Source organism: Cygnus atratus, chromosome 1 (assembly GCF_013377495.2).
Source record: "Cygnus atratus isolate AKBS03 ecotype Queensland, Australia chromosome 1, CAtr_DNAZoo_HiC_assembly, whole genome shotgun sequence".
NCBI classification, from domain to species: Eukaryota; Metazoa; Chordata; class Aves; order Anseriformes; family Anatidae; genus Cygnus; species Cygnus atratus.
In genome coordinates, this window is record NC_066362.1 from 119,329,532 (window position 1) to 119,357,245 (window position 27,714).

General features: G+C 39.4%; 1 protein-coding gene across 1 annotated transcript in view; it reads right to left on the bottom strand.

Annotated features, from left to right (window-relative positions):
* The window catches only part of SYTL5 (synaptotagmin like 5), a 55,827-nt gene extending 28,533 nt beyond the window's left edge, over positions 1-27,294 (bottom strand). Inside the window, exons 1-5 of the mRNA XM_035542162.1 lie at positions 27,176-27,294; positions 15,142-15,357; positions 3,868-3,980; positions 2,313-2,445; positions 403-528 (exon numbers count right to left, since the gene is read on the bottom strand). Of these exons, the coding sequence (XP_035398055.1) occupies positions 403-528; positions 2,313-2,445; positions 3,868-3,980; positions 15,142-15,357; positions 27,176-27,294 (707 nt within the window). The remainder of the gene's footprint in view (positions 1-402; positions 529-2,312; positions 2,446-3,867; positions 3,981-15,141; positions 15,358-27,175) is intronic.
* Positions 27,295-27,714: the final 420 nt, after the last annotated feature.

The following is a 27,714-nucleotide window of genomic DNA, read 5'->3' on the forward strand; positions in this document are numbered from 1 at the left end:
TGAAATAACTGTGACAAAAATTTTAGAAAGAGAAGGGCAAACAGAGCCCTTGAAAAAGAAAATATAAATTATAATCAATTAACATGTCATTACAAAAGCAAAACTTTGGAACAAAGGGCCTCAGTTCTGTACCATGAGCACAGCTTGCTGAATTAAACAACAGAAAACAAAACCCAAGACACTGACAGCAATCAACATGCAAATGCAAAGCATGAAAAAAATGCAAAGAAAAGGGGAATGGACAGAAGTTTTTTTTTTTCCTTTTTTTTTTTTTTTTTATTAGCATAAACTCTGCTTCTCAGGTAGCGCTCATGCTGGGCATTCAAAGGCAAAGCAAGTCTGGAGACTGGCACACCCCCTTAGGTCAACCCCAGCATAAACTAACAGATTTCTGCTGCTTACCTCTCAGAACAAGGTGTTGACTTGCCACTGCACAGACTTTGGCTTTCAGCTTCTGGGCCTATGTTCCTTCCACTTTCATCTTTTGTATACGTAATTTCTCCTTTGGTAACTGCCCTAATTAGCTTCCTGATGAAAACAGGGGATAAAAAAAATAATGTTTTACATGTCACAAGATCTTTCCCAGAAACTGCAAACTGGCTGAAATATCACCAAGTACACTTTCTATTCATTTCACGTCTGAACTATGAACAACTCTGGATATAATGGTCAATAAAGTACCCAATCTAGATATCAAGCCGATTCCTACAAACAAAAGCAATATCATATTTACAATAAACTACTTTAAGACACAGGACATCAAAACATGGTGACTTCCAGCCTTGAACCAAAAGTACCTTTTGTGAAAATTCTCATATTTTTACAGTATATACACATCAAAGGATTTTTGATCAAATGTGCGTATTTTCTTGTAGGAAATTACACTATGTGTATTTTCCCTTAAAGATCTCTTTGCGGTTCCTACAATTATACACAGCAATGCCTCAAACACACTATTTTCCAGAAACATAACATCGCCCCCTTACACTGCACTGTGTGGTCTAAAAAGCCAGAAATGAAATGAGGTGTTGCAAAGTAACACTGTTTCACAGACTTTGAAACAACAACAGTGTGGTAGGGTTTCTCATGACACTAAATTTCAGAAGGAGTTGGCCCCAAACTGGCTTCGCTAAAGCAAATCCACTCACGTGATATATGAGCATGGAACTTGAGTGAGGAAGAAGGAGCAAGGAAGGAAGAGAAGTAATTAGTTACTTCTAAGAGAAGCGGCCCATATCTTGTAGGATTACTTTTATGGGGAATGTCACCACTGCAAAACATTTCAGGCTGCAAACTAAAAAAAAATGCTGAAAACCACTAAAATAAATAGCAGACAATAAAAAATACTTTGTTTCTCATAGGTAAATACGACTAAAAGATCTGTACAATGAAGAGGATTAGAAAAGTAAATTTTAATGCACTCTCACTATAGCTACCAATTAGCATGATTTAGAGCAACATCAAGGTTCCACTACAATAGATTCCCTAAACCAGCTCCTTCTTCACCTTCACTTGAGAAGGCAGAGGTTTTCTGATGCTCTTTTTCCCACTATTAAAGAGAGAAAAATTACTTGTGCAGATTTCCTAAATGACTAGAGCAAGGAACTTCATACCCAGAACTCCTCAAAAATCAAAAAGGTGTAGAAAGCTGTCTACCTACTCTGTGTCTGGGAGGATCCATAGTTCCAGCCATGACAGAAACATTCATCCGACCTTTCTTTCCACTCACCCAAAAGCCTCAAGTTATGTCCAGACACCACCCACACAACCATATATTCACTGCATCTGTCCCTGTGCATATATTCACTGCATCTGTTATGTCCTCTAAGGGCATACCCTACCTGGGGTTACACACATCATAGTCTGTAAAATGACCAGCAACATATCTACTTATTCAAAATAAAGGAGCACTGCTTGATTTTTAGACTAAATTTGCACATATGGAAGCCAAAGGAAAACATAACTTGTAAACCAAATCAGTCAGTCAAAACAGGCCTTCCAAATACTGTTTCTTGCATTTGCTTCCTCAGCAAAACTGCTTTTAGAGACCCACTGTTACTTCAAAGTATAAACAGGAAAAATCCCAGAGTAAAATTGCCTTCTTTCTGCTACCTCTATAGCTGAAGGGTAATTACGGCTGCATTTCCTAGGAGACAGCAGTTTACTTATAGTAAGCAGATTTTAAATGAAGATTGTTTCTAACCGCAAAATTTGGGACTGATGTGGAATGCTGGAGAGACTCAAAAGAAAATCCATCCAACATATGCAGCTGTTATCTGATTTATCAGTTTAAAAAAAAAAAAAGGCTTTACCCTATCTTTCTAGGTCCGCCAAAGACTGATTTATGCCCAGTTACGGAAGAGGTTGATATATCTGGCCCTTTTTCTTCATTCTCTTGGGGTTGATCTGTGAATGTTCTTTCTTCATCCTTACTGGAAACTGTATCTTCAGTGGAGGGGGAAAGAAAAAATAAAATCAATGTTTGCACAAATAAAGGCAGCACATGTCAAACAACCTGCAAAAATAGGCTTTCCATTTTTCAATACTAAATAAAACCATATTATAAACCATCATACAAAAACAGCTGGGGAGGGCTTTGGTTTCCCTTTTTAATAAAGGAAAATTAAATTTTAAGTAGTTTGAAATGTTTTTCCACTATCAGCTTTACTGTTGAACTATGCTTCTGAATTTACCACTGACAACGTAGTTAAAAACCAAAGGACCCAAAATACAATTTTGCAGTGTAAAGCATTTTCTGTGTTAAATGAAAGAAAGTTTTCTTAATTAAAATGTATGTTCATCTGGAAACAAAATGTGGGAAAAAATGGCTTATTTTTTCCAAATATGTACATCAAATGCAAACATATAGTAAAAAATCACAAAATACCCAATTTGACAGGTTGCATAGTATCAAAAAAAACAAGAACATTAGACACATGCCAGTTTGACAGTTTCTGAAGAACACTGATAATAGAAAGATGAGCATTTTGCCAATCAGTATATTTGCACCAGAATTTTTTCCAAGAGCAGTAAACCTGTCCTTCCCCTAAAAACTTCCAGTAACTACCACATTCCTGCTGAAACTGATGAATGATACCTCTGAAAATAGACTACCTAAATACCAGCTTCTGTGTTCAGAGTGAAGTAGTTACATGAAGAGAAAAGCATCAGGATTCAGAAAAAACTCCCATTTATTAAACCAGTGGTCCTGTGATACTAGGCAAGGTACCACAGCAGCTCATAGCCATGGTATGCTTGCTTCACTAAGAACCATGGACTTTTTTCTGTTCCTTAATTTGCAGGTGCAATTTATTGGATATATCTTGGTAAAAGGTATCTCTTCATTCTCACTTGGCTTTCCAAGTAGTCTGGATGTAGCCCATGCTGCAGCATACAGCACGGGAGTTAACATTTATCTTTCCTATTCAGAGTTAAAAAAAGAAAAATGGAATCATACTTTTTACATATCACCATTACAAATAAGAGAGGCAAAGACAAAAAACGGTTGGTTTTAGATCTTTGCATACAGCCAAGCTTCCTGGCAAGAACTGAGAATGAACATTTAGAGTCTTTGCTTCTGGCTTTGCAGCTGAACAATGATGTCCACCTGTTAGGAGTGTTACATTCTGAGCAGCCCTCTAGCCCCACTGAGATACTTCTTCATTCATCTATAGCTTACCTCTCCTATATACTAATCACTCACAAACCAGTGCATAGTTATACCCAAATGTGAAATTAAGATTAAAATATTTATTATACTTATACCTTCTACAGCAAAGAATGAAATATAACACAAGTACGACACTCTGAAAACAAGGTTTGAATGTATTAAACATACACGACAAATCTCTCTCTCGAGGTCCCTACCTGGGGATTTGCGTAGGATAGACTGTCTGACAACATCGGTTCCAAGATTTGACTGTCTGAAGCGCTTGGCTCTCTCTTCAAAAAACCATTCTCCTGTCACAATCCTTAGCTGTCTATATGGGGAGAAAAAATAAATAAGCCAGGGAGACGTGCACATTAACAAACTTGGCCAACCAAAACTGCTGTGTAAACCCACGTTTCATCATTCACCCATTATACTCACAAATTCTGGACATCATTTGCACAGTTCAAAATAAGAAGTAAAAAGACTGAGAAGCTCGAGATAGGAGGACAGGTAGCAGAAAAAATAAAATCCTTTTGCTTTGTGAATTAAAAGTAATTTTTGTCACATGGAAATTTACTTAGTAAAAAGCGTTTCAACCACATTTACCAGATTTCCATAGAAAAGATGAAAAGATAGAAAAGATAACACATACTATCTCCCTTGTCCTTTGGATAGGGAGTTACTTAACTTCACAGTTTTCAGCATCTCCAAAAATGTAAGAGCTGTAGAAACAACCACAATGTATAGAGGAAAAAAAATAAAAACCACAACCTGCCACCCAAGTCAACAGTTCATTGACCCAGTCTGGTTATATACAGTTTGCTGCAAGCTCCTCCGTATTTTTCGTGCACTACTCCAAGTTTCACATGCTGCCACAGTATATGCAGTTTCTTCACATGACAGCATTGTTATGAATTAGCTACATGTCTGAGCTTCAGAGCAATGAAATTGTGTCTTTGCTACTGTTTTGGATAATGCTGATTCTACTGGAGGTAACCGGAAAATTTTCAAATTCTTCTGCCTATATTCACAGAAAAAATCTGGTATTGTCACTGCTGATTTCCATAGGTATGTTTTTGATGCTAATTGCTAGCCTTTCCCTGAATGAGTTTCATTATGCTAAAGCATCACTACTTCTATTGCCCCGCTGTGTACAATTGATAGCAAAAAGCTACTACTCATGAATACTAAAAAACAAACAAAAACAAAAACAAACAAACAAACAAAAGCAAACAAACAAACAAAACAAAACAAAAAAACATATTTAGCTCCAAGCATGTTCCTGATTACTTTATGCTCAGTAAGAAAAATTAGTTGCAAACCTATACCAGAAAAGAAATAATCTAGTCTTCTGGGCATAAAAATTACTGCTGATGGATTTATAGCACTGATCAATATCTCCTCTATTAAATTACTTGCTTGAATGAAGAGTTTGACTTGGGAAAATACTAAAAATTACAGAATAGGATTCTGCCACTGCTAAAAAACTACCATTAGATCCTCAATTCTTCCTCAACTATTAATGAATTGTGCACCTTCACATTCCTCTAAAAAAAAATCAAAATACAAAATGAGCACACTACTGAGATAATAGAAGATTGTCTTATCTCGTTGTTGCAGACTTGTAATGACAAAAAGCCATATAATTTGTCATCATCACAATCAGACAGTCATTATGTTAGGCACTAAATAAAATCTCTACATTTGCACTCAGAAATTTTTAAAGACTTTTTTTTTTGAGATCAAACACTGGAAAGGATTCATTGCATTAGAACCTATGCAGTATGAAAAACAGTTTTTTGTTCAATGTGTATTTTCACAATTCATTTACACCACGCACTTCCCTGTGCAGTTATTTTTATGCCAAGGTTTACAGCAAGTTTATTGCTTCATATCCCAACATAAATCTGTCATACCCGTGACTGTGACATCATTCTACTACAATATAAGTGACAGTTTACATGGTCCGAATGGTTCACTCATTTTTCCTCAGTTACTGCCAGGTTTGACCACAAAGCTCCCCAAGTGCCGTTCTCCCCTTGGATACGGATCTTATTTATGTCAAACATCTCACTAGCAGTGCTCAACTTGACAAAGAGTATTCCCCATCCCCTTATCCAGGCAAACGTCTTCACCCTTCTCCATACTCAGAACAACCTATGATCAGGGTTTTTGCAGCATGGGAGTCTGCCCCACATAAAGCCACAGGCTTTTACAAACCGAAACTTGCAATTATTTCCACACCCAGCCCTGAATGGTCCCACCAACCCAGGAGGAATGACTGCGGAGGACTTTCTCTTTCTCTTGCCATCCCCCTGTAAGACTAATGACCGACCCCACAACTGCCTTCCTGGCAGCCTCCAAAAGGCACACCAGAGATAGGTTAGCCTATTTGGGCAACAACAGTTGATTCCTGTGTTTTCTGGCAAAGGATAAATCAGCCAGCTACTCTCAGTAATCTCCCTCTGCAGGCTGTAGCCCACTGCCATCAAATAGCCTCTAATTACGCAGCTGCTGCCCTCTTCTTCCTTAGCCAAGGAAGCTCAAGGCCATTGCTGCCTGTTGTGGTAAACACAAACAGGTCCCTCAAGAAGATGAAGGTGTGAGCCATCCCCTTTGCAGGTCCAAGTGGGCATTAGAGGCTGTGACAGCCAGTACCATGACGGAGCTGGACTATGTGCCGGTTCAGCTAATGATGGTAAATTGAATTACTAACCTCCTTCATCAGGCTGATCTTATTAAGCAGTCAATACTGCACTGTGAACAGAGATGTTCTCCTCCAGATTGCCAGCTCCTCGGCAGGGCTGCCCTGAGGAGGCCTGCACTCCTTCTGCTTCAACCCCACCAGCACAACCAGGTCTGAGGCACAACACAGCTGTGGCATGAAACAGCAAATAAAGGGAGAATTGCCTTGCTCTAGGTAAGAGCTTTACCCAACTTTGTTACCCACAGTGAAGGGGAAAAAAAACATCAATAGCCTTCCACTGTGAGTGTCGCCCGGAGCAAGCCTAGAGGCCTCCACTTTCACATCAGACCTTTTGTCCTTATCATCACCAACATCACTTTCAGTCTCAGGTCCCCAGCTTCTGCTAGCAGTCCATTTTTTTTGTGAAAATGTCCATACCCAAGAGATCACTTCTACAAAAATACCACTTTTAAAGGAATAAGGCGGTGAAGTGTTGTACTTTTGACTTTCTAGCTCGCTAATATTGGTTGGGATACGTGTATATTCTTCATGTATGTTCAACAATTCATAGAAAGCCTAGGGTTTATATCATCTTAATCACTCATATATTTCGGGAATACCTATAAAAATAATTTGTGTTCTACACAAATGGAAATGAAATCAGATTAAATGACTGTCCTAGTTTCTGACGTGAGGTTTGAACTTCATAACTGCATTGACATTCTGCAAAAAAAAAAAAGAAGAATGAGACTTAACCATCTTACATTAATGTTATTTTTATGCATTTATAATTATTACTGTCTTTCCTGCTGAGCAAATCTTTCTCCTGTTTCTGATGCAGAACTTAAACGAACCATTCCCACTGGTTTCAGTGGGAAGAGAATCAAGGGCATATACACAACGTTACATAAAACCAATGTTTGCTGGTTTGTTTTCTGTTGTTTTTAAAGTGGGTTCAAGTTCCATGCTGACTGTAATCATGGTATATATATGCATTTTCTTTCCCTTTTCAGTTAGCATGTAGCATACAAATTAAAAAAAAAAAAAGTGCAAAAAAAAAAAAGCGTTCTAACAAACGGTGTTTAGACCGGTCTTCCTGGGTATACAACAGATGCTAAAGTCAGTAGCTTTAGTAAGAAAGAAAACAATGCTATAAATTGTAATAGCAGTAATTTTTTTCATGATTGCTCTTCCATATATTCAAAACAGCCAGGAAAATTTTAAAGAAAATCATGGACAAGTAGCTACATTTAACACAAAATACCTTAGATACTAGGTGAAGTTATTATATACATAAATTACTGATCAAGCTACTCATATAGATATGTGAGAGGGACTACTTTATGGTTCCATGCTTCTTCTTCCTCTATGATCTCCCAATAAACAGATTAACTTCACCAACACACTGCTCAGTTTCAAAACAGAACATAATCTGTGGCATGAAATACTATAAAATACTTATGAGTTTGGGGCATTCTTAGGATACTTACTAGAAAACAACATTTTTTTTTTTGTTAAATTTATGCAGGAACTCAAACACTTCTATATTTAGGTAAGTTCTCCACAGAGTCTATTTAACTTGTAAGCTAGTATGTTCCTAATGATACTCCAAAGAGCTGGATGACGTCGGGAATTTAGATTAAGTATGGGTAGACCTTAGACTCTGGAGAAGAGCTAATTAATGCAAATTCTTTAACTGTTTTCCGGAAGCACAATTTAAGAAAAATATTGGCTTGTACAAGTACCTTGTACTACAGAAAAGTTGCTTGCAGCATGTGCTGACTGACCGTCCACTAGGTAGAGATATGCCTAATGCAAGCCAATGGTAGAGCTTTTATAAACTGAATATGTCTATTTAAGCTGAAAGTACTATTTGGCATTTATATCCATTAGTCTATATCCATTCAGCCGATAGCTCTTACTCTGGCTATCAGGTAGGGTTACAGCATGGATGATTACATGGGTATTCATTTTCAGTAGTAAATGGTCTCGATAGTTGAGCTGTAGTAGGAAAGCTCTCAGTGCAGCATATCATGAACATAGTAACGTGGATGCATCTCTGTATGCTTTCTGCTGTTTTAAAACAAAGTGGAAAATGATGGTTGGACCAGATGATCTTGAAGGTCTCTTCCAACCTTAATGATTCTATGATTCTATGATTCTGTGTCCTTGCCAACAACTCAGCTTGTGATTTTGCACTCTCAATTTTGCAAGACACTTTATCGTTAAACGTCCAATTATAAAAATTCCACTTAAGATGGGAAGTCCCAATTTTTACCTTTAATCTTTTTTTTTTTCTGGAGAAAAAAAAAAAAACATTGGTAGAACAGTCTGACTGAACATCCAACCACTTGCAGTAGAGGAAAGAGATTCATTCCAGATTCCTTGTCCTCTCCCATTGTCCAAGTATTTCACTTCTTCTTTGGGAAGAAAAATTTGGAAAAAATGGCAAGACCAGAGGCTGGATAAAGTGTAGCCTATAAATAAATACACCAAAACATACACACCCATCTTTGCATGCATTCAATTGAATGGAATATTTTCTATAACAGTAATTAATTTCAGAGTATTTTCAATAAGCAGGGGGGCTTATTTAATAAATAGAAATCTGTGACCCTATTAAAAGAAGGTAAACTTGCCTGTAAGTTTTTGTTTTGTTTTGCTGGGGGGAAAGGGGAGAATCTGAAGAACACTTGTATTCTAAAATAATTGAAGTATCTATTTTCAGGCTCCTAATGTGCAAAAATGTTACTAAGATACTGATGAATTTTCATGACGCTTTGAAACAACATAATGATTTCAAAGATGAAGACAAATTTCCCATTACTGCTTAGTTCTGCTGTAATAACTCAGGCCACCTAGGCATTTTTATCTTGCTGAGTAACTCAAAAATAAAGGCATTGTTTGTAGATATCTAGACACATTCATAATGAAAAATACAGACAGCATCAAGATGCAAAATTGGTTTGCCAGCAGACTGCTTGAAGAACACGATTTCCCTCAATCTATCACTGACCATTTTTCATGCTAAATTTAAAACACCAACCAATCACATTTTAAGAAGTTGTAGGGAAAAAAAAAAGTGACCTTGATGGCAAGTTTCTATTTTAGCACCTATGTTTGAAAGCTACTGATGACCACCTTTGTTTCTCATATGCAGGGAATGGAGTAGAAAACTTTCTTTTTCATCAACTGCATCACTGCATACAGGCTCGATTTGCCTCATTAAATACTACAACACTACAACATCTCATCTCATCTTGTTAATAAAGACTATCTTGTTCTCTCAGTGACAGCAGACCTTAGAATTTGGGAGAAGACTTAGCTCTAACCCTTCATGACCTTTAAATGATTCATCTTGCAACTTTATATTCTATTAATATCTCTCCTGGGAAAAAATAAAAACAAAACAGTAATTTTCTCTTTATGTACAGTCAAGGGGAATATCCTTCTTCAGTAACTGGAAATTGTAAGTCAATTTATATACAAACCTCAGTCCATTATCCTTAAAAATCCTGAGAAACATCTCTCACTTTCCATGTTCCAATTTCTTTCCTCAAATTCACTAAATCTCTTTTTGAAAGTGTTTTAGAATGTAATTAATCATAGAATATCCTGAGTTGGAAGGGTCCCCTAAGGATCATCAAGTCCAACTCCTGGCACCACACAGGTCTACCCAAAAATTCAGACCATGTGACTAAGCACGCAGTCCAAATGCCTCTTAAACTCCAACAGGCTTGGTGCAGCGACTACTTCCCTGGGGAGCCTGTTCCAGTGTGTGACAACCCTCTCAGTGAAGAACCTCTTCCTGATGTCTAGCCTAAACCTCCCCTGCCTCAGCTTGACACCATTCCTGCGGGTCCTATCACTGGTCACTAAAGAGAATAGATCGGCACCTTCCCCTCCACTCCCCCTCGTGAGGAAGCTGTAGACCGCGATGAGGTCTCCCCTCAGCCTCCTCTTTTCCAGGCTGAACAGGCCAAGTGACCTCAGCCGCTCCTCATACTGTGTTGCAATGAACTTCTCCATCACCATAAGCTGTTCTTCAAGCAACTATGACTTTAGTGGAACAGCAGATAAAAGGCTTTAAATTTTTTTGGTAGCTGGACATAAACCTACCAATGTTAAAGCAATGATAACACTTCATCACAGGCCATGTTACAGAACATGCTGTACTACAGGTATCCTGAACTCCTGTCCTGTGAGTGGGTAGGCAGGACTCAAGATGCTCAGAGAGAAGGAAAGGTCAAAATGCACTAAATGAAGCAACTGACAGAAGCTGGCTGATATTACCCACACTTTCCTTTATTACCACATGATATTCTTTGTTTCAGCAACAATTTTGGATTATTATTTGTGTAATTCAAGGGATTTCTCCAGTAAACTCTGCAGTACTTGTCAATGTCTCTTTTGTTAAATACACTCAATACCCAGTATCCAAATTTCTTCACTGACACCAGATGTAACACAGCAGGCTTCCCAAGAGCTCAGAAATGTTCTGAATGTATTCCTGCAGGTAGAAGAGATGACTGTATACTGTATTGTACCGGTTACTGCTACCACCATCACCTTCAGTGGAAGTTAATAAGACATTCTTGGGAACAATTTTGGCAGAACAACCAAGAACTAGCACAGCACTAAAACCAGAAAAAGTTCATCAAGGCCATGAATCCTTCCCAGTGTCTTTTAAGGGTCTCAGCATGGACAACAACATACATACGTTATATCAGGTGCTAGTGTCTATGCTGGTATTGACGTAAACCTCATTCATCAAGGTTGCTAAAGAAAGGCCAGAGTTAAAAAAAAAAAAAAATAAATAAAAAGGAAAAATTCTTAGTACATATTCACGTTTTGCAAAGCCACTAGTATAGTAAAACAACTCAGTTTAACAGACTCACTGTATGCAAATAAATGCTAAATAGCTACGTTTTTTTTCCTTCCTGTCTTTCGTTTCCTACTCATGCAGCATAACTAAGCATCTCTTAACACGATTCCCATTTTCTTTTCCTTGCTTTCTGCCTTTCAATCTTGCTACAGGCCCTCTTTCTATTAACTTAATCAACTCCTCTTTCAAATGTAATTCAAAAAGCCTAAAAATCCCATTTTTCCTTGCATTTCTCACTTAAGTGAGACAGAGGAAAGCAGAAATGAAAGAATTTAAACTAGAATTACGCACAGTGATTGGATTTAACTGAAATACCTGTCTCCAGCATTCACCTCTACACTGTCCACACAGAAGATACTCTCTTTGTGTTCTCCTAGCAGCATAAAAAGCATTTTAGAGATCATTAACTTCCATTATAGCCCTGCAAAAGCACTAGATATGAAAGAAAAGAAAGGACGGGAATAGATTTCAATTTAGTATTGATATGAAACACTAATGATACCTTAGCACTTTAAACAAATTACACCACAGTTTGTAATAACTTAGATGCAGGCTTGTAATGGAATTCGTTTCCAACATGATTGCTAGGACCATTGCTTGGCATACAGAATGCAACACAATCACGAGAAACAGGTGTGGCATACATTTTGAGAAGTTTCCCCATCCATTTTTCAGCCAAAAAACAGGACGTACTTTACTGATGTCATCATTCCTGAGAAACATTTAACCAACATGTTTTTAAAACCAGATTCTGCAACCTCTCCGAATTATATCAATAATTTTTTTTCATACCACCTAATCTAATCCTTTTCACTGCAATTTAAGTATCTCACTGCTTTTCGTAACCAAAGTCAGTATATAGAACAGCCTATATGCATCCACAATGCAGCTGCCTTTGTACATTCAAAACTCAGTTATTTTCACTTTTTGCTTGCCTAGGCCAAACATTTCTGAATCCATTCATTACTCTGTACAAACCATGCCCTAGGCTTGTGATCTTTATTTTCTACTGAAACTTCTCCAGCTGACCAGTATGATGTGCGCTACTGTGCTGGGTCTGTCTGGGATGGAGTTAACTTTCCCTGCAGCAGCCCACACAGTGCTGTGCTCTGCACTCGTAGCTAGAGCAGCACTGGTAGCACTCCAGCGTTGTGCCTATTGCTGCACAATACTGGCACCGCATCAGGACTCCCTCCAAGCCCCCAAGAGCCAGCAGGCTGGGGGTGGGCAAGTGATGGGGAGGGGATATCACCAGGGCAGCTGACCTAAACCGACCAAAGGGATATTCCATACCATGTGGTGTCACACTCAGCAATAATAAGGGGGGCTCTCCTGGTGGAAGGGCCTGTCCTCCCGAACAGCCGTTACGTGTATTGAGGCCCTGCTTCCCAGGACATGGCCATTTCCTCTCTCTCTGTGCTTCCGCGTGGCCTTTTGTTTGTTTGTTTGTTTTTTCCTTTCCCCTCTCCCTTTTCCCTTTAATTAAATCATCCTTATCTCAAACCTTGAGCTCTTTGTGTCATATTTTCTCCCCCTTCCTCTTCGAGGAGGGGGAGTGAGACAGCGGCCGTGGTGGAACTCAGCTGCCCACCCGAGTAAAACCACCACAGCTACACAAAATGGGGCAGGGTACTCTATACAAAACAGGTATTATCATGTATTTTGTAGACCATAATTCTGTTTTACATCCTGTGTGATGCAGGACTTTTCCACAGTGGCAGAAAACTGTTGATCTATATGCAGCTTTTCATTCAGTACAACATGCAGATTCATTCTTAAGGAACAGCTGCATAAGCTATTTTTATTTTTCTCATTCTGTGTTGCTGCAGCTGTCTTTGCCCAAGTGGTACTTGCACTTGCCCACAGGGAGCCACCATTTACTTTTACTTCAAACATCTTCTCTAAGCTGTATCACTTTGAACCCCAAGCCTGTCCTTCAACATGTCTGCAACACCTCGCAGTTTCACAGCACCAGCAAATGTAATTGGTAAACTCATGTGCTGCATCATCTAAGTTCTAAACTAAAACACCGACCAGTAAAAACCCAGTGAAAATTCTGCTCTATACCACTGTTATTTTGATAGTGAAACACTCTGAGAACAGAGCTTTGTAGTTCTCCTGGCAGGTCTGCAATCACACAGACACCATTTATTTTGGGGCACAGTCCCCCTTGTTTATAAGCTTTTGAGAACAGTATGAGAACCTATCAATAGGTTCACTAAAGTCAAGTTATAAGACATCTACAGATCCTCCTCTATCCATGAGGTCTGTCATCCTACCAAAGAAGGAAATTAAATTGCTTTTGACATTATTTGTTTTTGAGCCAGCTCTTACTCATCGTCCTGTCAGCTTCTCTCAGCTTTTAGACAGTACCATGATCATTTGTTTCAGTATTTTTAGAGAAGTTAAAGGTAATCTGACAGGGCCAACAAATCCCTTGTTCTTCCTTTCTTTGTTTTTTAAAGAGCAGCATTATATTTGCCATTCTCCACTCTGTCGTCTTACCTGAACCCCATCATTTCTGAAAGGCACAGTACTCAGGTCACCTCAGGAACTGGCTGAAGCAAACCACAAGGAGTAGTTTGTCAACATTTCACAAAATCAAGTACTTGAACATGGTTCATCTTAAAAGAGGTGAAACATTATTCTCTGGTTGCATCCCCCACTGAATGCAAGAGAAGGTTAAGGCATCTAACTAATAACCCTTAGAGGTTAGCCTCCTAAAGCTGAAGTTAGAAGACACAAACACTAAACTCCATGTCCTGCTGCATTAATTCTTCATTAACTGTCTAGGTATCCAAAGTCTGACATAACTACCATTTTGGATTCACTTTTTGATACAGCTTACGAAAGCTTTATCTTCCTGATATTAGTTTGATAGTCTTCAAAAAATGAACAAACAACAACAAAAAACCCACTCCCTCTGTGAAATTACTGATTCTTCCTCCCTTTTACGTAATTATTTTATCACATCTTTTCCTTATGTGTGTATGTAATTCCCTTATGGATGTAACAACATCCAGTTCTTATATCACGATACTTAACCAAGTTTTATTGCATAATACACCTCTCCTTTCCTTTGTGGTTATCTTGCTGAGTCAAGCCACGAAATTCCATATTACTATCCCAATCGAGGGCACTATTCCTTCAAAAATATATGAACTAAATACACGTATTTTTGAACATATAACGTCTCTTTTTTTATTCACTTGATATTCTGTGTTAAAATACCAATTCTCTGCTTTTCAGCACTGTGTTCTTCTATCCTCCTCCATTCTCCATACTTAACATTCTAACAGTGAGAAATGTGAAGATTAATCTACCTCCTTTTGTTTTACCTCCCACCATGGCACAGCTTACTTTAGAACTCTCTCTAATTCTAAATATCCAGGGGAAAAAATATTGTAAATACACCCTTCTCCTTTTATGCAGAAATGCTCAGTTACTGTAAACATAGGAAAAAGCAAGGATAAAACCATGCCTTGAAATGCTTGGACTCACAATTTTTACATCTCTTTCTTTACAAATCCACCTACCACATCAGTCAGAATGTACCGTCCTCGCTTGTTCTTGATTTTGTTTTGTTAATTTTCAATTACTTGATTCTTACATTTATGTCTTACTGTGAATAGACTGTCACTGTTTTGTAACTGATTTTCAGAGCATTGCGCACCAATGACCTAGTATCTGTGATGCTTGCAGCTTTCTTTAGAAAGCAAGCTAGTTGAAACTAGCTTGGAACTGGAAAAAAAAGATACTGCAAAATACTGCAGCAAATCAAAACAGCAGAAAGCCTCTTACCTTGTTTATCTGCTATGCATATACTTTTGTGCTAAGAGGAGATAAAACTAACACCAGCATAAAATTACTTACGGAGAATTAATCTCTAAATGTATCCATAAAAGCTGCACAACTTACGCAATCTTAGCACACACCGAGCATTTCCACTGCCCATCAGCTCCCACGACACGACACTTAGTGCAAACTCTAAGCTTGCAGGTTTGGCACAGGTCTCCTCTGTCAAAGATTAAGCCCAGGCTTTTCTGACAGCGAATACAGACTCTGCTGTTGTCCTGTTGACAGTGTCGGTTTCCACCTTTCCTTCTCACTTCCAGAAGCTCATTTTTCAATTTCCTAGAAGGAAGAAAATAAAAGGCTTGAATTTGGAGATACAACTGATTTTTGCATGTTATTAGGATGAAACCTTTTGGAGATCAAGCAACATTTCCATCTTCCTGTGATTTGTATAAACTTTCTAACAGATTAAGATTTAGCACTATAAACTACAAGACACAAATAAGGACAATATAAGTGTGTTTTATATATTAACTGCATTTCTGACACATACATGGCAAAGAAGAACACATCTATACCCAACCTCTCAGACATAAAGCCAAGAAGAAAATCTGCAGCCTTGTGGTTGGTGTGCAGACAGCTGAGCAGTTCTGGACCACTGGCAAACTATCTTTGCCTGTCCCTCATCAATAATTCAAGTCATGCTGAGCCCAGGTTGACTGCAGCTCAAAACTGGGACTATTCTGTGCTTCCACATTAGAAAAAGAAAATCTTTCCTGTAACTAGTGTGCATTTAATAACTATGCCAGGGTAGAGTTAGCTAGGAAAACAAATGCAATTCTGCACTGGCCTCTCAAATCTTGAAACAAAACAAAAGCAAACACCTAAATAGATGTGGCATCATGGCATAACACCACTAATTTTTAAAAAAATGGAGAATATCAGTTTAAATAACATAACCTGAATGTTACCAGTTCCACCGCTGACCCTGAAGGATAAAGGTATCTGCATCTAATACCTACTTTAAAGACTGCAATTTCAAGGTTGCATGAGTCAAGTCCTTAAGGGAAAAATAACCTTATGTGAGAAGTAATTATTACTACTACTACATTCCCAAAGAGAAAAAAACAATAATATTAAAAAATCTAGGGACTCGAGCAGGACTCTGTCATAACCCAAACCTCTCACTAAGAGCTCCTTGTACCTTTGTTCCTGACCTCTACTCCAGAGCTTTCCCTCCCACACCAGAGCCTCACGCTCTCATCCCTCACACCCCAACCCACAGAACCATCTAGGCTGGAGGCAATGTTGGAGGTCACATAGCTTAAACTGGTGCCCAGAGCAGGGCCAACCAGAACAGGTTGCTTAAGGCCTTATTCAATTGAACCTTGAATAACTCCAAGTAAAGAAAGCCCACAATGTCTCTGGGCACCAGTCTCACAAACCAACCAACCTTATTCTTTTTTTAATGAAACAAACAAAAAGAGTGGAATAAAAAAGCTTCCATAATATCTAATCAGAATCTCCCATATTCCAGATTGTTCACAATGCTTCTTGTTCTTTTACTGTCGTGGAGACTGGAACAATTTTGTTCCACGACAGGCTTGAGAGCAGCAGCAGTTGAAGACAGCCACCAGGTCTCCCCTTTGCTTTCTCTTAATGCTGAGCAAACCCATTTCCCTCAGCCTACAAGACGTAGAAGGGGCTCCAACCATCCTTATGGCCCTCCATTGAACACGCTCCAGGATGTCAGCGTTTCCCTTGTACCAAGGAGCGCCCAGCTGGAAACTCTATTCCAGATACGGTCTCACAAATGCTCAGCAGAGGAGATAATCACTAGCCTCAACTGCTAACGTAAGCCCTGTATGCAGTCAAATTTGCAATGCCCTCTCAATGTGCCTCAGCAGAAGCTCTGTCCACTCAACCCCCAGGCTCCTATCATCCTCTCAGCTTTCTCAATAAACAACCTACAGTGCCCCCGCCCACTCCAGGCTCTGTCCTTACTTTCCCCCTGCCAAAACTTCTCCCATTCCAAGCTCCTGTACCTTTTCAAATCCTTTCCACACTCCAATCTACCCCAGAACATCCCCGTTTCCAGGGCCCCGGTTCAACAGTGCTCAGTTCCCTCAGCTTTAGGCAGCTGGGTATTGCTGTCTCCCCATCCCATTCCTCCCCTACACTTTCACGCACTGCCACCAGCCTCCGGGGCCCCTCTGCCATGAAGCACTGCAGCTAACTGGACTCACCATCTCCACACATACCTCAAGAGAGACTTAAAACACCTGGTTACCAGTTTCACTTAAGGATCAGTGAAAAGATCAGGAAGGAAAAGACTCTGTGAGCACAAAACCAATAAAAGATTATGGGTTGCAGCCCCAGTGAAGGAGGCAGAGAACATTGTGTAGGTCGCCAGGGGCTAAGCTTTGACAGCAGTAGGTTATTTGTGGCTACGTGGCCTTGTTACAGGGATGGCCGGCATTTTGCTTCCCACTGGGGTATCCAGGAAAGAGAGCAGCTCTGCAGCCACCTGGTCTGGAGATGCTCAGCTTTTGAAAAGGGCACGTCCCATCACTCCGGGTAGCAACTATAAACCCTGGAAGGCATTTTGCTCTGCTGGTCTCTACTCAGAAGTGATTTCTTCTTCATACAAGGTTCTGCTTTGGATTCTTCTTTTGCCACGTTAAATCCAGACAGCTCTTCTCCCATGCCATAGACTTCAAGAGTCTGTCCAGGCTTCCTGAGCTTTCTTGGTACTTTTCTAGCTGTTCTTGCAGTTCATTGATTGCATCTCACATCCATCTACCTCCTGCAGAGATACAGATAGCTACAGGTCCGTGTCCAATTTCTTCTAAGTACAACCAACAGCCACTACGGCATATTCAGTTTCACTCATCTTCCCCCCCCCAAAAAAAAACTTCCTCTGCATCAATACTGAGTTTACGTGGCAAGGTGTTGGAAGCAAGGGACCATTTGAGCTAAAAAACAAACAAACAAACCACCAGTGGCTCACTGCATTTCAGGAACTCTGTGGACACTGATGTTATCTTTTTAGTACCTATCAGTGTGTCCTGCAGGCTGGATCCTAGCATATAATGTTAAAACAAAACCTTTACTGAACTCCTTCCATTCTGGCCTCCCTGCCTACCTTCCACCCCAGCTTTCAGGTCCCTCCTTAACAAGAAGCATCGCTGAGCACAACATATGTGTTTTAAGTAGTTACAATTTTAAATATGGAAATCTCTCTCTCCCCAAACCAATAAGCACTGATTTTTAAACAAGAGCTTTCTTTGAGAGCAACATGTTGAGAAAAACTTATCAATGTTTCAGTGTTTCTTTGACATTACAAAGGCATTGTTCCTATTATCCTGTTATTATTAATGGTGGTCACAACAGTATTTTCCTCTCTTCATATGATACAAAATCTTGAATCCTTATCAGATGCTGGTTGATCTACCAACACCATGAATTTTGAAAAGTGTGATTTGTTGGTTTTTGAATACAGGTCTACATTCAAGGACTATCAGGAAACCGAAATAAAATAAATCAATCCACAGCTTCCCTGCTCACTGAAACATATAAAATACAAACATTAAAAAGCAAGCAAACAAGGTATGGACAGATATACCGAATCTGAACTTTGGGATTCCCTAAACCACTTGCTGAATTGAACTACTGATTGACTGTAACAAATATGTTTGTATCTTATGAAAATAAAGAACGAAAATGTCTTGAGGGCCAGAAAGATTAGAAGGAGGTAGGTGAGTCATCTGAAAAAAAAAAAATCCATCATCATAACAGCCACAGCGTAGTTGCACCAGCTTCGTAATACTGAACAGGGATAACATGTGTGGCACGTAGCTGGCCTGACTTACCAATGGCCTTTATCTCCCCAGCATGGGAACCAGCTGTATCGTAAACATTCAATTTCCTTTTGCCATTCCAACATTTGAGCTCTCCTTATTTTTAAAGGAATCTAATTAATCATGCGGTTAGACATTTTTAATCTCAAACATTAAACAACAATTTATCTATATTGATCCTCTCCTAGTAACATCATAAAATCATAGAATCCTGGAATGGGTTGGGTTGGAAGGGACCTTCAAGACCACCCAGTTCCAACTCCTTGCCATGGGCAGGGACACTTCCCACCAGACCAGGTTGCCCAAAGCCCCATCCAGCCTGGCCTTGAGCACCTCCAGGGATGGGGCATCCACAGCTTCTCTGGGCAACCTGTGCCAGTGCTTCACCATCCTCTGAGTGAAGAATTTCTTCCGAATATCTAATCATAGAATCATTCAGGTTGGAAAAGATCTCTAAGGTCATCTAGTCCAACCTTTAACCTAGTAAAGTAATCTAAATCTACCCTTTTTTAGTATAAAGCCATTCCCCCTTGTCCTATCACTGCATTCCTTGACAAAAAGTCCCTCCCCAGCTTTCCTGTAGGCCCCCTTTAGGTTTTGTAAAGTAGCTGTAAGGTCTCCCCCGAGCCTTCTCTTCTCCAGGCTGAACAACCACAGCTTTCCCAGCCTTTCTTCACAGGAGAGGTGCTCCAGCCCTCTGAGCATCCTTGTGGCCCTCCTCTGGACTGGTTCTAATAGGTCGATGCCCATAGTAAACAGAAAATAAACTCTGCAGAAGCCAATTTAATAAGCTATTGGAGAAAGAATCCTATAATACACTGAAGTTTCTAAACCATCTATAATAATAGCTGTTTGATGGATGATAGATATTAAGAAGAAAATTGTTACTGGCAACAATAGGAGAATATTTTGCCATTCCTCTAATTGTGAATTTATATTAAGATCTCTCTCCTGTTTGACAAAATACAGAAGTGCATTGGAGAGGAGTTTTGTTGTAACTAGTATTCCAGGTAGCACTGAATGACTTAATCTGAACCCTTCCATATTGGGCCTAAAATACCTTATAGAGTATCAAAGCAGAAGACAAAGAAGACAACATACAGCAAATTTAAGAAATGGCTCATATCCTAGATTAGGTCCATCGAAAAAGTAAACATGAAAAGGTGAGGCCTTGAAAACCTGAGGAAAAAACACGCAGGCAGCATAGCCAAGGAATGACCAGCAGTCACAGCTCCAGGCTCTGTCACCCACCGCCTGCAAGAAGCACAAAACAGCCCCTGAAGGAGCCTAGCCCTTCCCTACCGACTGCCTCCTGGCTCCATGCATCAAAGGTGCTCGTTCCCTTGCAATTGCAGCCTCCAGAGATGGAACATCACAAACCCTTATCATCTTGCACAGACCAAGAAGCGAAGAGTAGCCTTAAGAGAGACATTTTTCTTAATGCGCTTTACCTAAGAGAACATTTATTCCCCAAGTTTAGAAAAGTTGAATAGTTATACTGCTCCAAGAGGCAGGCAGGCACCGCTCAAGCCATTCACTTAAACAAATGTCATCACTGTAACCATGATCTACTTGCTTTGACTCAGGTAACTCATTTCTTCCAAGGCCCTCCCCTCCCACCGCCCCCTCTTTTTTTTTTTTTAATTTCGATAGGATTTTGGCAAACACTTATTTTGGAAAAAATAAATCTTCCTCATTTCCACTCTCTTTTTTGATAAGCACTATAGAAAGCATGGTATATGTGATCCCTCAGTTTGATTTTTCAAATTGCTTCTGCATCTTCCTTCTCCCCCTTGTTTTTAAAGACTTTTTCATCTTAAAAGATGTAGAACAACAGAACTCAAGTATTCCTAATTTTATTTTGCTATTCTAAATTTTCCAGAGTTCAAACAGTTGTAAAAAAAATCATTAAAAAAAAAAACAGTGTTCTCACCCAACTACAATTGAAGACCTAAGCAGAGAAAAAAAAAAAAAAAAGTTTAAACATATGAAATTGCTTCAGTCTTTGTAATGGCTTTAAACTAGAAGACGGTTTAGATTAGATATAAGGAAGAAATTCTTTACTCTGAGAATGGCGAGGCCCTGGCACAGGCTGCCCAGAGAAGCTGTGGACGCCCCATTCCTGGAGGTGTTGAAGGCCAGGCTGGATGGGGCTTTGAGCAATCTTGTCCTAGTGGGAGGTGTCCCTGCCCATGGCAGGGGGTTGGAACTGGGTGGTCTTGAAGGTCCCTTCCAACCCAACCCATTCTGGGATTCTATGATTCTATGAATCTTGCAGCTGTTCGTCAGAAAGTGAGTTCCCACATTCTCCATCTAGAGCTGGGCAACTGCTAACTCAGATACATGACAATTTTTTTTTCTGAGCAGAAAATGGTAAAAACAATTCCTGGAGCTGTGGGAGAAAGGAAGTTTCTTCACCAGACTGATTCTAAATGCCTTCTGTAAATGCAGCCAGATTCCCTCCACTGTCTGACATGATATCTGGAAAGTAACAGTAAATATTGACAATTCACAAAATGATGAGCTATTACCAATTTACATTGGCATCTCCTTGCATTGTAAAAATATAGCCATTTGAGTATCGAAAATGTGTTAGGCACTTGTTTTACAAGCAAAGATTTTCACATTTTGCTTATAGAACAGGGATTTTTTTAATAATAAAAACTGTCTTAAGAATATCTGAGTATGGAGGTGTACTGGTGACAATGAAAAGGGGATGACAAAGAGTGAATTTGCAAAGAAAAAGAACTGGAGTGATGAATAGCAGAATGGAAAGGAGGCATGGGAACTGAAGTTATATTGTAGAGGAATAACAACACCTTCAACAGATGAACCTTTTCATGACCTACTCCTTCATCCTCTCCACTAAAAGCTATTACCAAGATTAAAAAAAAAACACAACATACAACAACACACCACACCACCCAAAATGCACAAATTGTCTGTTGGTTTCTTACTTACCTTCGATAAAGTCAACTGTAATCAAAGTATAAGAATATCAGAGTTAACCACCATCAGAAATTCTTTCACCAATAGAAGAAAGAACAATGGAGAGCAAAACAGGCACCTCTACCCTTAGAGTACCAGCAATAGGAACTACTTTATTTTGAAAAGTCTCTGGTTCAAAGAGTAACAGTGTGTTAAAAGAAATAATTCACTTTTCGAAAGTCACAGATGCCAGACACACAACTTCCCTTCTTCTCATACTTCCCATATGGATGAACAACATGCTTTAACATATGAACTCTTCCCTTAAGATATTATTTATAGTCAGTGTTGCAAAAAACAAAGACCATATACCATACCATATACTGATTTATAATCATTTTGTGCTCACAAACAAGTCCAAATATATAATCAGCAGGTAAGTCACTTACAACTCTTGTTACTCAGACTTAAAAATAAAATAAAATTGCTGGAGTATTTGCCTGTAGTTACCACAGGGTGGTATCCATGCTAAGTTTCTCCTATACCATAATGGAGTTAATACATTAAATTGCTTCTGACTGATAAGGGGATGCCATTTTAGTAATGTGAAGAGACAGGAATGCCAACTTTCTTTGGCAATACAGAACTGAGGTTGATGCAATCCTTGTACACCTTCTGGAAACCTAAACACTGGGGGAATGATTTAGGTAATTACTCAATAAGGCCTTACTCTTGGAAGAAATTGGCATGTTCCTTCTTTGTTTTCTCAGTTCAGCAACTATTAGACTGCTGTCTCCTCTTCTAAAAGCCTGGCAGCTCACAACTTGGCTTTGTAAACAGTGACATGAACCTTTGTATTTTACAAGCTGTCTAGGAACACAGTCAAGGTGAGAAAGCAGTGTACATTAGCAGCAAGCGTGTCATGCGTGTTTGCTCTGTGGTAGCATATTCATATTGAGGTGAAGTGCTAGCTCCAAGTGCTCCAAATGTCACAGCCATCAGACCCAGTTGCTTCCATAACACCACAGCTGGGGAGGATGCAGCAGGGCACATAAGCAAACCAGGAATGAGATGAAACGCACCTGCTACAGGGCACACTTCCCTTTCAGCACATAGATCCTTCTAATGGTTTAGTTTTCATTTCATGATGTTATATGGGTTTGGATGAAAAGGGTCTTAAAAGAATAAAACTTCAAAACCAGTAAAACGATAGGAAAAAATAAACATTTCAGTCAAGAATATTAAGTTCAGAGTGTATTCACTGACATACTCTGGATGCAAATTTCACACTGGATGCAAATTTCTCCCAGCAAGTCAGATGTTCAACCCTACATTTCCCCCCCCCCCATACTCATTTTCACTATTTGTAGCTATTTTAGCTCTGTGTGATTGAATGATTTGACCCTAACAATCTTGTCCTTTAAAAACCATCATGATGACTACTCAGCTGATATCAAATGCATAGTAGAGCATTATTTAAGACACTGTAGGCTATTTTCACAAGTAATCTGCAACTTTAAATCCATATTCAAACAAAATTTCCAGTGACATACAACACACACTTTAAGAACATAACTAAATCCTAGTATTTATTAAAATTGGTTACTTTTTTATTACATTTTTTTATAGTATCAAAACTAGACCACAGAAAGCATACATGTTGCCTTCTGTGTTTTTCTCACATGTAGGTGAAATATTTATACATCTTATCAAAATATCAGAACAGCCACCTGCATTCCAGAACACCAGTATGAACAGAGTGAATATAACTCTTAACAATTTCATTACTAGGACATCCTCCTACACTTACTATTGCTTTCACACTGAATAAAGACTCGTAAAGAAAGACACTGTCAGAAGTTGATACCACTTTTTGTTTGTTTTAAGAGGAATCAAGGTATTATTGTGTTTTGTTTTGTTTTTCTGATGACTTTTGAAGACATAGAAGGAAAAAAAAAGAAAAAAACTGTTATCAACACAGATTCAGAGTACGAGAGACAAATAAAAATTCTTCTGTGTAGACCAGAAGCAAGTATCTTGCCAGAATGAAAAAATGCATTAAAAAAAATACAAAAGGACTTGTTCTTCTGCGAAGTACTTCAATAAAACATGTAACAGATTGCACCAAATGGAATTTCAAAGACAACACATGTTCCTCTGAAGTATACTTATGAGACATAATTAAAGATATCCTTGCCAAGTTGTATTCAGAAAGAAAAATTATGAAGCCTCCCAGGAAGCAGTTACCCACCCAGCTTTTTATAGTTTGCATATCTTGGAAGTCATTTACAGACTACATTCCACCCGTATCAGACACAATATGTTCCAGTGACAATACTCCAAAAATGCCCTTAATCTAAAACCAACTGGTTAGTATAGGTGCCAGAAGTATGTATGAGCCTAATATCACAACCTAGTTATCCTAATTAGCATCACATTTCAGATTAACTGCATTTCCAACCTTTTCTTGAGGTGCCCTTTGCATTTGCACCAAAATACAGATAACCCTAATGCCACTGGTTCCTTAGCTGAACCACGTCCTCCAGAGGTGCCTTCGCTTCTCAGTAGGTTTGGCAGAGTGATTTTCAGTACCACAGAAAGAACAGGTAAGTAGCATTTTTTAAGACATCATAAAGAACAAGAAAAAACAACAACAAAAAAAACACACACACAAAACTTTTAACTCACCTATTACTGCCACGTCCCACTTGAGACTGGTACACAGCAATAATAGGAAAGAAAGGTTTGGGAGGTTTGGGAAAGCTAGTGACTTCACAGAATCACAGAATCATCTAGGTTGGAAGAGACCTCCAAGATCACCTAGTCCAACCTCTGACCTAACACTAACAAGACCTCCACTAAACCATATCACTAAGGGCTACATCTAAACATCTTTTAAAGACCTCCAGGGATGGCGACTCAACCACTTCCCTGGGCAGCCCATTCCAATGCCTAACAACCCTTTCAGTAAAGAAGTTCTTCCTAATATCCAACCTAAACCTCCCCTGTCGCAACTTTCGCCCATTCCCCCTCGTCCTGTCACCAGGCACGTGGGAGAACAGACCAACCCCCACCTCACTACAGCCTCCTTTAAGGTAACTGTAGAGAGCGATGAGGTCTCCCCTGAGCCTCCTCTTCTCCAGGCTGAACAAGCCCAGCTCCCTCAGCCGCTCCTCGTAAGACTTGTTCTCCAGACCCCTCACCAGCTTGGTCGCCCTTCTCTGGACTCGCTCGAGCACGTCCATGTCCTTCCTGTAGCGAGGGGCCCAAAACTGAACACAGTACTCAAGGTGCGGCCTCACCAGAGCCGAGTACAGGGGGACAATCACCTCCCTAGACCTGCTGGCCACACTTGTTACACTCTTGCTCTTAATACTAAAGGCTTTGATAGATGACTGATACACGGCATACATTTCTGAGGCCAGAGCTTTCTAAAACAAAATACTTACTTTGAAATGCTTATCCTATTAAAAAACAGAGCACAATGCCTGGAACAAACAGTGCTCCATCTGTTTTCTTGTGTTCTGTTTTCTTCTTCATCTGACAAACGATGAAGGAGGTTAAACAACTAATTTGCCCACTCCATCATAAAGAAATTCCCTTTCTTGCCACTCCTGTACCAAGACAGGCACGCCAGTTTTAGCCCACTCCATTTAGATGAACCACTGTGCTTGCCCAGTTAAAAGGGCTGCACACCAGCAAGGGCACTGCACTTAGACTTGGTTATCTCAAGAGAAGAAGCCTTCCAAAGCCAGTGGCTAACTCTGCATGGTTTCCCAAATAATAGTTTTGTACAAAAGAAGCTTCAGCAGCACATGTCTAAAAGGCTTTTTAGGAAATCAAAGGGAAGAACAATGTAGCCTGGCCTTGGAGTTCATGGACAGAAACCAGCAAATGCTGGAAATCTTCCCTTTGTAATCCATTATGCTTGGCAGCCTCGAGTGCGACACCGAGTGCTGCACATTATCCACACTGAGCCTGTTTCTCAGAACCGACACTAGATAAAAGGACAGCAGCGAGAAGTGATGGGAAGCAGCAACAACATACTGGAAAAGCATTTGAACTTTTGCAGAACTGGTACTTCGCTGAACTAACTGAATTTGAGTCATCATCTGAAATAACTGGATCTCAGACTGCCTCCACACGGTGTTCTCTCAACTCTGATTTTACCTTTTTTCTTTTTTTAGAACACGTGAGCTCTATTAACACCCCCTGAACTCTCTATGTCACCCATCAGTTTGTTCTGAGCCACACCTGAGACCTTCAGTTTTATTCTTCGATTTATTAGTAAATCTAAGCCATGTGAAAAATGAAGTGTCCCTCCTCCTCCCTGCTCTGTAAATACTGCAAGAGAAAGAAAAAGGTTGTTATCACACATTTCCCCTGTGTTGTATGGACTCCTGTATACAGCCCCCCCCACACACACATATCCTCTCCGTGTGACACCTCCCAGCATCCCCCTCCCACACAAAGACACAAGGCATACAGTTGCTCTCAGAGGACAAAGCTTCAAGAGCCTGACTAAAACCTTCCATTCACGTGGGATAAATTTAGCCAAACCGGGCAAAATCTACAGAATCTGAAATTCAAAAACCATCGCTGTATATTCTCGCACTTGTTGCCAGCATGAGTGTTAAGCTCTCAAGGACACTCTGAACATGTCTACCAGAAAATAAAGTATTTCATTTCTAAGAAAATTAAACCATCTTTTATTTTAGTGAAACGCATTTTCAGTATTTGAAAGATGTTCCTGAATTCAGGGCATCCATGCAGAAACCCAGCTTATATATTCATTTCCTTGAGGCTAATTGAACATTTGAGAGAATGAAAAAGAATTCTAGGATTTTAAATGTAGTACTAAAATCAACCAAGAGAATTTGGATGTACTTTTAGAGTAAGCACTCAGATTTCATTACGCCGTATTTCCATTACATTTTAAGCTTTCTACAAGCTTATGAAAATCGAATGGCAGCTTTCCAAGAAATACTGTAGTTGTAAATGTTATTAAATTTGAACTATGAATAGGCAATACATTGCAAATTAGACTTATATGAAATGATTACCAGAACAAAATCACTAGCCTTCTTGCAGTTCCCTACATCAATACATGGCCTGGGATTGAAGTTTGAGGTCCATTAGCTTTCTTACTCTTTTGCTTTGAAGCAATGGACACATCACAATCTTCCATTTATAGAAGGCCACGCTAGCAAGCAATTTTCTTTCTTTCAACACATTTTGACTTGTAATTAACTGTGCCACCTCACAAAACTTATCATTCTCCCAAAGCATTTCGAAAATCTTCACTGGGAGCCATATAAATATCTACACCAGAGAATTATTTTTTAAAGAAGAATAATAAAAAGGGTTACCTTATCCTTTTATCTTCAACTTTTTTCAGATATTCATCTCTCTTCAATACTCCCAATATCATTTCCCTTTCATGTTCCAACAAAAATGACAGATTGATGATCTCCAAGTGCTTTGCCATGATTTTTCAATGAGTCCTTTGTCCAAGCAATTCTTCCAATGAATTATTTGCTCAAGTCCCAAGGCACTTTTGTGTCCGAGTTACAAGATTCACAGTCGAGGTATGCTGAAAAATGCTTCTTGAAGTTAACCAGGTGTCAAAGCTGTATTGCTCTGCCTTCCAATTACACGAGAAATAAAGGTTTCCTCTTTGCTTCTTCCTCAAAAAAGCCAGTAATTTTCCTGGTTGCTGAATGCCCTCGTGTCCTGGCCGATGCTCTCTGGCACGCCGCAGGCCTTCAGTCTGTGTTCAGAAACACCTGCAGAATCAACTTCCTGGCAAAACTGTAGTTCAGAGCCACAAAATAGCTGGGCATAATTATTTCAAACTATCTGAAAGTCAAAAGAAACAAATGGAAATCATCTTGACGTTACCATTGTG